Here is a 12,717-nt window from a genome sequence, read left to right as displayed (position 1 = left end):
CACAGAGGGGGGGTGGCGGAGGAGACGGGAATAAACACATCACGTGGTATTATTGGGATTCATCTAAGCAAAAAGCCCCCATGTCAATTTGTGATTTGGTGTTCGTCTGTGTTGGTTTTTATCTGAGAAATTCAGTATGGTAGGTTCTGTGTGTGTGTGTGTGTGTGTGTGTGTGTGTGTGTGTGTGTGTGTGTGTGTGTGTGTGTGTGTGTGTGTGTGTGTGTGTGTGTGTGTGTGTGTGTGTTTGTGTGTGTGCCCATCTGCCAGTCTGTGTATGTGTGTGTGCATGCATTTCTCTGTCTGTGTCTGAGGGATTTTTTGTTTGTTTTAAATACCCACGTTTGTTCAGTGTCTGCATACGTCTGTGTGTGTGTGTGTGTGTGTGTGTGTGTGTGTGTGTGTGTGTGTGTGTGTGTGTGTGTGTGTGGGTGTGTGTGTCTGTGTCTGTGTCTGTGTGTGTGTGTGTGTGTGTGTGTGTCTCTGTCTATGTTTGCACATCAAACACATCCCCTCCGCCAGATGGGAGTTCCTGTAATATTCCAGCATTACTCCGGTAATATTCCAGCATCATCCCTGCATAACTCCATTGGGAGGTGGGACTTACTGCTCGGCCGTGATGTATCCCTCCTCCTGGGGGGTGCACGCCACCCCGGCCACCTCCACGTTGCCCTGGAGCTCTGAGAAGGACAGGCCCAGGTTCAGGCCCTGGATGGTGACCATGGTGCCGCCCTCCGTTGGCCCAGCCACGGGGCTCACCTGGGAGCAGGAGGAGGGAGAGATGGAGCCACAAAGACATTTGTTGTGACTAGAGTTAGCATTTTTCTGTGTAGTACGTTATTGGATATTTCGTCAAAATTGTTAGATTTTACGAACCAAATGTTCTTAATTGTGAGATGATGTTAGAAGAGCAGTGAAATGGTAAAAACATTCAATATTGCATTTTGTTCAAAAACTAAATCAATTTCTCTCTCGTCATAACAAAGAAAGAATTGAATGAAAAGGGAATAAGTAGAGAGACAAATTAAATATTACACTCTGAAAAATGTGTTCAACAGTAATTAGATAACTAGTAATGACAAAAATAGATTCAATCAGAAAAGGCAGAGAAATAAATGTAATCACCCAGTGAACGCAGTCGAAATTAGAGTTTTCATAAGAACGATTATAGACCAGACTCAATAGATCCTGATGAGGCAAGGTCTTTTCCTCTCAGAGAGATTGTCCCAGAGATTAGGGCTCCGCTAAAGGAAAGGCAGGTCAACTTTAGGTCCAAGCTCTGTATGGGGGAAGTTCCGCTCAGGAATCTTGGCTGTGCACTGGTTCCGATGAGTCTAAGAAGGCTTAGAAAGAGATCCAAATCTCACATTGGAATTCACTGGAGGCCAGTAAATAGTAAGCCTGGGAACCAGACAAATCTCGCGAGCTCAAGTGTCATATGCTCTGCGGAAAGGTCTGGCCTCCCTGCCGTACAAACATTCTTCTGCCCGGTACAAAATCACAAGTCCGAGCAATCGCAACCGTTTGTCCAACATGAGGCGGGATAAATACGATGACAATGCAGAGGAGCGCGGTATAGGCATCTCAACAACAACAAATATGGCTGCCGCTGAACAGTCTGTTCATTCCGCTCTCGAGACAGTATTAAACCAACTGGATGGTTTAATTTCACTTAAAGAAGAACAGGAGATAGCACTCAATTATTTTTGTGGAGAAGAAATTACTTCTCTGGTCGCTCTGTGCCAACTGCCGAGTCACATGTTTCGTTGCTGTGACTGGTAGAGGGCCTTTCAAATTGCGTCCAGAGGCTTTTTGGTCTGAGCCCGTTGGGCTCGCCCCATGGAAGTCAGAAGTGAAAGGAGGTTTCAGACTAATTGCAGTTTGAATACTAGCCAGGCTAGTTAAGTGTGACGTTCCCAAGTAAAATGTAGAATACATTTTTTGATGCCTGCCAAAGGGTTTATGAGAGTTCGACTTGATATGTGATAATGATGTATAAATTATTCTTAATTGGGGAAAAACGTAGTTAAATTATTTTTATCTAGGCACTGAATATGAGCTACAGTCGAGGCAAATGGGGACAAGAACATTTCTCCTTGTCTCTCCCTGGGTGATTGCCACCTTGAAGAAGACACAAACCCAACACCACTCATCCAGGTGAGTGCTGGATTTCAGCCCGCTTGCACTAGAAAGGTAAAGCTCAGGTCAGTGTGAGTATATGGGTTTGCATCACCAAGATCCTTCAGTGGGGGGGGGGGGGCAGGTGCTTCCAAATGCCCTTTAAACATCTCAAACAAAAAGACACTGAAAAATAATAATATACAGTATTCCAAAAGGACCCTGTGAAGCCTGTTGTGGAAACCTTTCCTGTGAGAGGCCCCTCCCAGCCCAGCGCGACAGCTGGGGGCCCGCGGGGCCCGACAGGAGCGACGCCGAGGCGACGAAGGAGTAAGTTTCCTTCCCAGTTCCCCCCGAGCGGCACAAGGCGGTTGATTCATTCTACGGGCGCTTCCTTGTGAAACGCTAATAGAGTGACAGAGACTTCAAAGGCTGGCGGCTCTTTTGAAGTGCAAGAGCCTTTGCTTCTCAGGGTCTGACCCACTGTGCCTCATTCATGAGAAAGGAACAAGGAGGGTGTGACGGCAGAGGAAGATCCATAGCTAACCTTTAAACAGGCTGATTGTGTTAAGCTCCGCAGCACTTTAGGGAGGCCGCCAGTGTGGTGTAAAGTGTGAAGAGAGACTCAGGTAGGAGAATGTTGGCAACGGCAGGATGGATGTTTGCCACGGAGGGATATTCGTTTTTTTTCCTTGTGTGACATTTAGCGACGACGCGACAAAGCGGGCTCGGCCACACCGTTCGGTAATGACAGCAGCCTTTTGTGCGCAGTGAAAGAGAGGTAAGAACAAAGGAGGCTGTCGCTCTGCTTTCAGGAACGTTTCCGAATGAAAATAGGGTTTGCTGCACTCCCACAAATACCAACTGTCATCTGGTATATTTGGAATAAAAAAAGAATGCTCTTTCCACAATAAACCACCATTGACATTGTTGAGACATTGCGTATTGATCCTTTTAAAGCTTTCTTGAATACAAAAATACCAAAAAAGGAAGCATTTTGTAAAGATTCAGTATAAAATACACAAAGAGTTGAGACTTGTAGCCTTCAAGCGCCAACAGAGCCGAAAACCGAGTGAACGTCGCCCCCGCTCACCTCTGTGATGCGCGGGTTGGTGCACTTGATGTTGCGGGCGGATTGGTCCATCCAGCGGCTGGCGTAAGGGGACAGCGGTGGGCAGTGCTGCTTCATGGTGCACCGGCCCTCGCCACTGCACCAGCCGCACTGGAACTTCCTGTCCGCGCGCAGACACATGCCGCAGCTGTCCCGCTGGGCACTGCACTTGTACAGGTTCACTGTGGAGGGAAGACCACAATGGAGCTTGGTCAACTGAAACCCAACTCAATATTCATCTGAAACTTAGCTTCAAATTCAAGTTAAACTCAACTCAATATTCAACTGAAAATCGGCTCCAAATTAAACTGAAACTCAGCTCCAAATTAAACTGAAACTCAGCTTCAAATTAAACTGAAACTCAGCTTCAAATTGAACTGAAACTCAGCTCCACATTAAACTGAAACTCAGCTCCACATTAAACTGAAACTCAGCTCCACATTAAACTGAAACTCAGCTCCACATTAAACTGAAACTCAGCTCCACATTAAACTGAAACTCAGCTCCACATTAAACTGAAACTCAGCTTCAAAGTCAACTGAAACTCATGTCAGAATTCAACTGCAACTCAATTTACCTAACATAATCCCTACAGTACCTAACGTAATCCCAGTGTACAGTCTGCTGCTCAATTCAATCACAACTTAAATCTTACGTATTACATCATTGGCTCCGTGGACATAATAGCAAGAGAAAATGGTGAAACATTAAAATACATCTTGGGGGAAATGTGTTCGCTGCATTCATCTCGAGGAGCAGTGGGCAGCCACAGAGCAGTGCCCAGGGACCAACCGCCAGACAACTCCAGGACTATTGCCCTGGTCAAGGGCACTGGCAGGAGTATTAACCTCTCGGGGGGGGGGGGGGAACAATGGGGAGAACACACAAACCAAGTCCTCACAGAACGGTCCCGGCGGGGTTTGAACCCATGTCCTGCTCGCTGTGAGGCGACGGAGCTGAACCAAAGGGCCAGCTAACCTACTTGTGCATATTAATAAGCACAGAGAGAGGACAGACGAGGACAAGCACAGTACAACCCTCTGCTCCGGCTGAATCCGTGGGGATTCAGGTTTGTTTTGACAGCACTTCCGTCGGACCGCTGAAGGGCCCTCGATGACAGCGTTCGCAAACACACACAGACACGCACACACACGCGGATACACACACACACACACAAACGTGTTTGCACACACGCTTACACACACCCGCACACATTGTAACAAACACATGCACACGCACAAACACGCATGCACATGCACACACGCTAACAAAAACACGCACACGCACACACACAAACGCACACGCACACATACGGGCACACACACACAGACACACACACACACATGGATGCACTACCTTTATTTATGTTCACATCCATTCTTAATGGACATAGACAATAACACACTCCAAATCCCGAAACTTCAAGGTACTTTTAGGGAGGAAGTGCGGACGCACCTTTGATCTTGGCGGGGTTGTCGATGATGAAGTTGCCGTTCCACACGATGGAAAGGTCCACCGCCAGGTCGCTGATCTTACCACCCTCGTATATGTACTGAGAGAGACAGAGAGGGAGAGATAGAGAGACATAAGCAGGTGTTGAGAGAGAGAGAACGAGAGAGAGACATCAGGAGATGGAGAGCGAGGGAGAGGGAGAGAGAGACATTGAGGTATAGAGAGATAGTGAGTTAAAAGGTAGAAATAAAGTTAGGGATACAGAGAAAGACAGAAAGAGGAAGACAGTGATCATTGTGTGTATGAGAGAGAGAGAGAGAGAGAGAGAGAGAGAGAGAGAGAGAGAGAGAGAGAGAGCGAGAACCACAATGCAAGAGGAAGATAAAAGGACAGAAGGGAATCAGGAGATAGAGCGTGACAGAGAAACAAGAGGGAGGGAGAAAAAAAAAGAAGAGGGGCAAAGCGAGACAAGGAGAGGGAGAGGATCGCACGAACGTGAGACGGCGAGAGTGCAACGGCGGAGTGCTTTTAACCACTTGTCAGGCGGGCCGTGGCTTCCTGGTCCACTCCTCCGCGCGGACACTCAGCCCCGCGGGACGAGCCCCGCATCAAAGGGAGAAGGAGCATCTCTCACGCATTGGAAACATATATAATAGAGGAGTGTGGGCCGCGTTGAATCATCATTAGCCCGTCGCCTGAGCGCTCCATTAGTGGTGCGAGAGTTCGGCCCTCATCTGTCCTCGAATACTTCCTCAAATAGACCGGGGAGTTCACGGAGAAGAGGGTTGCATCGTTTGTTGGGATGCGTTGCAACCCTGTGTGGTGGACCACATCAAGACATTACTTTTGATTACAGTCAACCATCTTCATTTGCCCTCCTCAGCCTCCATCTTTTCCCCTACCCGCTTTCCCGGTGTCTTTCCCTCTCCTCCCTGTCTTTTCGAGATCCTCTTTATTCGCTTTGCGCCTTCAGAAGATCCAGGAGGGAAGTTGCTACATCATGTAACCTGTATGTTCTCTATCACTGAGACCTGGACGGCCTCGTGGCTATGAACTCTCAAGTGGAAGCTACACTGGTTTGCCCCATTCCTAACCTGCAGTCATCTCTGTGAAGATTCATGAGGGCCATAACCCCTAACCTACCCCTAATGCATCTGAATTCAGTCCCTTTATCGTGGGTTCCCGTGCCCAAACTTTGCGTGCAGTGAATCACCTGCGGGAGGTGCTAAATATTTGACCCACCAAATGTTTTGCGCAGCAAGCGATTCATTCCTATTCCCAGGTCAATCGTGAGATAATTAGCGTACCTCTATGGGTATTGTCTACCAACAAGAATGTTTTGAAAATGGGTTGAAAATGTTTCAATTGTTAAGTAGGTAAAAGGTTGTTCATAAAAATGCTAATTTGTCGCACAAAAAACCTAGGGCTAGATCACTAAATAGTAAATAGAATTATGTGTTTGTGTATGTTTGTGTGGGTGCGCTGGTGTCTGTTTGTGTGTGTGAGCGCTCGTGTCTATGGGGGGTTGCGCGCTCGTGTGTGTGTGTGTGTATAGCTGCGCGAGTGTGTGTGTGCGTGCACGCCTGTGTGTTTGTGTGTGTGTGAGAGAGAGCGCTAGTTTCTGTTGGTTGATGCGCGTGTCTGTGTGCGTGCGTAGCTACGGGTGTCTGTGTGTTTATGCATGCGTGCGCGTGTGTGTATGTGTGTGTGTGTGTGCGCGCCTTTGTGTGTGTGTGTATGTGCGTAGGTGCGCGTGTGTGTGTGCGTGCACGCCTGTGTGTGTGTGTGTGTGTGTGTGTGTGTGTGTGTGTGGTCCGTACCGAGCTGTTCTGGCACTGCACACTGGTGCTGTTGAAGCGCAGCGCGGTGACTCTCTGGCTGGAGCCCTGCACCTGCACCACGCACTCGTAGCCGCGCTGGCCCGACTGCGGCTGGGGAAGGTTCCGGGCCCGCAGAGTGATGGGCCGGACCTCGCCCGCCGGGATCAGGATCTGACCCGAGTCCAGCAGCTGAGGACAGTCCTGACGACGGGGAGAATAAGTATTAATAATTAATAAGAATCAAACGATTTGATAATAGGACAAAGGTGGAAACACGGGTGCTAGGGGTGTTCTATTGTCGAGGGGTTCAGCAAAAGGTTTTGACTTCCAACCCGAATCCCGTAGGCAATCCTGAAAGAGATGGCTGTCCCACTGACAGCTCAATAACGGTGTGTGTTCAACCATTCACAGAATGGCACTGTGAATAAAACAAAATAGTAAATGCCATCCATTTCCCTTCAGCATGAGACCCACTATTTTGTACTTTTTTTGTGCGAGTATTGTATGATATAGCGTATATGAGCTCCTGGCTGATCGTTAAAAAGAAGGTGAACGCAGACGTCAGCAAAATCCTTAATGTTACCTTACAGGCTCATTTATGCAAATGTCTACAAAGCAGCTCTCCGTACGGGTCTCCCGCTCTTTAAAAACACAAAAAGCTTTGGCGGTTGACACGAGATCATTCCCTTAGCGTGGAATAGAGATTACACTATAGACACCGAACTTAGGCCTATTATTATGCTGTTAGAGGAGCAGGCTGCACGCCGAAACGGAGACAATGACACTATTTCACAAAGAGGCTCATTAGGGTGTCAGGCAGCAGAAACCAACTCTTCCAACTCACAAATCTCTGTGTCAGAAAAAGCTTGATAGCATATGAAATCGACTTTTCAACTGTTTTTCTTTTGTTTCATCTATGAATGTCATTATCCCACTATGCAGCAGCATTGCAAATTCATATGGCGTGGTTTTGAAAGTAACTTTGGTGTGGGTGGCTTTCAAAAGCATGCGTTGACTGACAATGTAGAGTTTGACCCATGGCACAGGGACAATTTGTCTGTTAGCTATTGGTGGCTGTTAGCTTGTGGTGGTTATTAGGTTGTGGTTGCTGTTAGCTTGGGGTAGCTGTGCTTAGCTTGCAGTGTCTGTTGACTAGTGATGATCGTTAGTTTGTGGTAGTTGTTGGCTTGGGGTAGCTGTGATTACCTTGCGGTGTCTGTTGAATAGTGATGGTGGTTAGTTTGTGGTAGTTGTTGGCTTATGGTAGCTGTTAGCCTTGGGGTCTGTTAGCTTGTGGTCAGGGGGAGCTTATTGAATGCTGTTAGCTTGTGGTGGCTACTACCATGTTGCCACTGTCAGGATCCAGTAGCCGTGTTAGCATTAGCATGTTGAATAATAAGTTAACCGGTACCTCTGAGGCGTTGACCCGTCCCTCCAGGAAGGAGCAGCTGCTGGGGTCGTGGGTGCACAGGTTGCGATATTTACACCAGTGGCAGTGGAAGGTGCTGTTCACACAGGAGAGACACCTGGACAACACACAAGGCATACACCGCTCATGAGACACTCATTGTTTACAGACCCTAGACTGATGTGGTTGTGGTTCTTTTATTATTACAAGTTTTCTATAAGTTCTCTTCAATCATAAAACATTTGAAATTTACTACAAACAGGATTTACGTTGCATTCAAAAATATGAATTATTAGCTTCAATGTACTGTAATGAGTGAGTAGTATAATTGCAGAGGGTAAAACACAGTGAGACATGATTAATTGCTGCTTGTGTTCAGTCCCTCCTAGTCTTGCTCTAAGCTATCTGCCACACGCTTGGATACTTGGAGAATTTAAATGAACAAAAATAGCTGCAAGGCAAAGACAGAAAATACCAAGATTTGCTCTCATTCCTATGGATCTGCGCTCAAATGTTGCTATTCATTTGTTAAAAACAAATTAGTTCAACATTTATCAAAACAATTAACATATTGCCCTGTCAAGCAGAGAGGCCAGTGGAGTGACAACACACTGAATGCTCATTTTGCATGTGCGCATGTACTGTTGAAGGCTGTGAACACCAGCACAAGCCATCAGATGTACCAAGAGTATGAGCAAAGTAAACATTAACCACAAAGAATAATAACCTTTATTTTAAGGACAATTACATTCCTATTTTTTTTTTTCCAAGTCATTGTGTCCTATTACTTTTATTATTATGCCACCCAAAACCACCTCAGCCGCACATTAACTTTAACCTTGTTATTGAGACAAAACTGTCTTATTGTGGTCTCCTCACACCCTCTCTGCTTGGAGGGATATCAACACGCCAACGCGCTATTAAAGAGTGAGCACAGCAGTACAGCGTGTTGCACAGAACCGAGGGAGTGTTTGAAACTGATCTGGGGTCATCACTCCCAACAGTGGCATCAAGGTTGGACGACACTCCATTACAGAGTAAGAGAGAGGGAGAGGGAGAGGGAGAGGGAGAGAGAGAGAGAGAGAGAGAGAGAGAGAGAGAGAGAGAGAGAGGGAGAGGGAGAGGGAGAGGGAGAGAGAGAGAGAGAGAGAGAGAGAGAGAGAGAGAGAGAGAGACATTGAAAGGTAAAGATAGTAAAACCAAGCTGATAAGATAAATGTATTGTTGATAGACTAATGAGTACATTCATGCTTGCAGGGTTCAATCGGGACATTTTGACAATGTCCCAGTGGCGAGATTACAGAGTTTGAGTTTAAAATGATTTTCAGATGAGCTTGTTCTTGGCACATATGGACATTAAATGAGATGACGCAGAGCATGCATGAAACAATGGGAGCGCACGTGATGCGTGAATCACTCCAGCGCAGAATAGCTCATGGCAATGTAGTTATGTCAATGATTGCTGTGAAGCCTCATTAAATATGGATACCATATAGCTGGCAGGAGCCAATATTGATAATTATGTGTGTTTGTGTGTCTGTGTGTGTGTGTGTGTGTGTGTGTGTGTGTGTGTGTGTGTGTGTGTGTGTGTGTGTATGTGTGTGTGAATGTGTGTGTGTGTGTCTGCAAGACAGAAGGTTGTGTGTTAGTTTGTAAATGAGCAGGATTGCATTCTAACCACTGTTGTAAACAGCCATGGGAGTGGTGGATGGTTTAAGTGCATCAACTTGGAGTGTGTGAGTGAGGGTCTATGACGTGTTTGTGCATGTGTGTGCATGTGTGCGTGTGTGTGTGTGTGTGTGTGTGTCTGTGCGTGCGTGCGTGCGTGTGTCAGTGTGTGTGTGCGTGTGCGTGTGTGTGTGTGTGTGTGCTCTCCAGACACAAATTAATTATAAAGATGTTGAGTTACTGAGGTGAGTGGGTGCGGGGAGGGACGCGGGCGTAGTGCACGGCAGAGAGAGAAGGCCTTTGTTAGAAGTGTGCTTGGTCTAAAATATTAATTATGGAGTTAAATAGGGTCAGCCCATAACCAATGGCAGCCATGTTTGGCTACGGCCAATGAGATGCTGTCTATTTAATATGCAGGGACGTTCTTGCTGAGGTAGAACAAGGGAAAAACTCCTAGCTGTACTCGCAGGGCGCATTTCAGCCGCTCCTTAGGTCTTTATCCATCATCCTTGAGAATTCTGGATGACCATCTCTGCTCGGTGAGGGAAACAGTTCTAGAGAAAGGCTGTAATTCACGAAGGAAGCGAAAGTTGCCTTTGACTGACGGTAGACGACCTTGCCCCGTGAAATGTGCATTGTGAATGTTTAATGAAACCCGATCGGTGACTGAAATCCTTTTGGAAATTCAGACAAACAAGGCGATACAACCAGACATGGTTAATGGTGTTATGAAAATGTAAGCGAATTCCACCGCCTGGCTTATAAGACCTTATCCCAAGTCGGAGGCAGCTCATCAATACTACTGGACCAATCAGAAGAAAGGTGATGAGGCAGGGGCTGGATATCAACTGGACCAATCACTAGACAGGGGAGGGAAGGATATATCCTGGACCAATCAGAAGACAGGGTAGGGAGAGGCTTGATCTCTACTGGACCAATTGAAAGACAGGGAAGGGAGGGGCTTGATATCTACTGGACAATCAGACAAGTGATGAAGGGGCTCGATATCTACAGGACTAATCGAACGACAGGAGAAGGAAGGATATATCCTTGACGAATGAGAATACAGGGGAGGGAGGAGCTTCATCTCTACTGTACCAATCAGAAGATAGGCGAGGGAGGGACTTGATATCTACTGGACCCATCAGAAGAAAGGCAATATAAGGCTGGACTTACGTGTGATGGACGCTGCAGTTGTAAAACTTGACCTCAGTGCTGGCGACCATTTGACCCGTCTCCTTGGAGTTGAGACGCAGTTCCACCCCAGACCAGTCTAGACGGAGATGGAGACGGAGACGGAGAGAAGAGTCAATTGGACAGGGTGAAAATAGAGATACAAGGTAGGAGACAGGATTCAGAGTGCGAGTGACCCTGCGTTGGACGGACAGGACATCAGTACATAAGACCAGATTGATATTGTGACAGCAAATGGAAAATGAAAGTAATAAAAAAGACAAGGGAAGGTTTAACTCTGAGATAAATACTATAAACGCAGGGCACACCAGAACAAAAAAGGAATGGCTTTTATCAAGGGAGGAAACGTTGATGTTCTCCGTTAACAAAATAAAAGTCCTCCCTAGTATTGCCATGCATCCTGCAGGATCCAGCATTTACAGCAGTAAAGTCTCTACTTTACTGCTGTAGTATGTAGTACGCTGTAATAGCTGACATGCTAGTACAGCGTACCAGCAGTCACAAACACGCCAGACACCTACTTTGAAAAGCCGAGGAGCGCCATTCCAGGTCATTCAGCGAGTGGTTGTAACGTGTGTCTCGATGTGTGTGTTAAAGTGTGCCAGGTCACAGGTGTGGCACTCACCCTGTCCCTCGGGGATCCGTGGGACCTCTCTGCTGTCGGGGGAGAGACACATCACCCGGTTGCCGTTGACGTGGCCCTCAGCCTGCGCCTGCTGGCCGAAGGAGCAGGTGATGCCCGCAGAAAGATCCGGAACATTATTCACCTCAAGCAGCAGCTGAGTAGAGGAGGGGAGAAGGGATGGTGGTATTGAGGGTTGTTGGAAAGGAAGAAAAAAGAAAATAGTAAAATATCAAAAGAGAGAAAATGCACATTCACATTTAAATGTAGCTTTTATCCACAGCGACTTAAAACCATTCACAGACCGACGGCGGAGTCAACCATGCAAGGCGACGGCCAGCTCGTTTGAGCACTAAGGGTATGGTGTCCTACTCAGGGACACCTCGACACTCCGCTACAGCTGAGCTAGGCCAACCCGACCATATATATATATTTATATAATGTTTAAGCGCATTGTTTCAAAAAGTTCACCTTACTGAAATAGGCTTACATTAACAGTTCATCCATTATATATCTGTCATATTGAAAAGTTGCACTGCCAAAAATACAAGAGTAAGTCTTGGAAAACCAAAGTTTTCTCCATCCTTGTGTTCTGGGTATAACGAACAGGAGGTGTCCTTTGTGGACTTTGTTATTTGTGAAAAATGACACACAGTTATATTTTCATCTTCTCTCACACTGGAAGCGAGACACTGTATTGTCGTGTCGTGACTCATGTCACTCGAATCGGCTGCTGTCTATGACGGTGGACGGCCGTGATTGGCTGCAGGGGGCGATGACCACACTTACGGGCACGCTGTGACTGGACACGGCGATGCTGTCCGGGTGAGCGATGACCTGGACGCAGCGCTCAATGGTGGTGGCGAACCGGAACGCCTCATCGGCTCGCGGACAGCGATCCCTCCTGGAACACCTGGGGACGAGGAGGAGGAGGAGGAGGAGGAGGAAGAGGTGGAGTGGGAAGAGGAGGAGGTGGAGTGGGAAGAGGAGGAATAAAAGGAAGGGGAGGAAGAGGTGGAGGAGGAGTAAGAAGAGGAGGAGGAGGAGGAGGAGGAGGAGGAGGAGGAGGAGGAGGAGGAGGAGCAGGAGGAGCAGGAGGAGGAGGAGGAGGAGGGGCAGGCAGAAGAGGAGGAGCAGGAGGAGGAAGAGGCGGAGCAGGAGGAGAAGGAGGAGGTTGAGATGATGGAGGACGAGGACGACGAGGAAGATGAGGAAGAGGCGGAAGGGAAGGAGGAGGAAGAGGAGGAGGAGGAAGATAAGGAAGAGGAAGGGGAGGAGGAAGAAGCAAAGGAAGGGGAAGAGAAAGATGATGAGGTGCAGGAAGAAG

General features: G+C 47.4%; 1 protein-coding gene across 1 annotated transcript in view; it reads right to left on the bottom strand.

Annotated features, from left to right (window-relative positions):
• Nucleotides 1-473: 473 nt before the first annotated feature.
• Nucleotides 474-12,717, bottom strand: part of LOC115557764 (plexin-A2-like) — a 55,787-nt gene continuing 43,543 nt past the window's right edge. The window contains exons 6-13 of the mRNA XM_030375843.1: nucleotides 12,180-12,303; nucleotides 11,394-11,547; nucleotides 10,751-10,847; nucleotides 7,910-8,024; nucleotides 6,499-6,699; nucleotides 4,682-4,778; nucleotides 3,209-3,408; nucleotides 474-756 (exon numbers count right to left, since the gene is read on the bottom strand). Of these exons, the coding sequence (XP_030231703.1) occupies nucleotides 601-756; nucleotides 3,209-3,408; nucleotides 4,682-4,778; nucleotides 6,499-6,699; nucleotides 7,910-8,024; nucleotides 10,751-10,847; nucleotides 11,394-11,547; nucleotides 12,180-12,303 (1,144 nt within the window). The 3' untranslated portion in view covers nucleotides 474-600. The remainder of the gene's footprint in view (nucleotides 757-3,208; nucleotides 3,409-4,681; nucleotides 4,779-6,498; nucleotides 6,700-7,909; nucleotides 8,025-10,750; nucleotides 10,848-11,393; nucleotides 11,548-12,179; nucleotides 12,304-12,717) is intronic.

This window comes from Gadus morhua, chromosome 13 (assembly GCF_902167405.1).
Source record: "Gadus morhua chromosome 13, gadMor3.0, whole genome shotgun sequence".
NCBI lineage: Eukaryota > Metazoa > Chordata > Actinopteri > Gadiformes > Gadidae > Gadus > Gadus morhua.
Note: the sequence above shows the minus strand (reverse complement) of the source record. Positions and strands in the feature narration are given on the sequence as shown.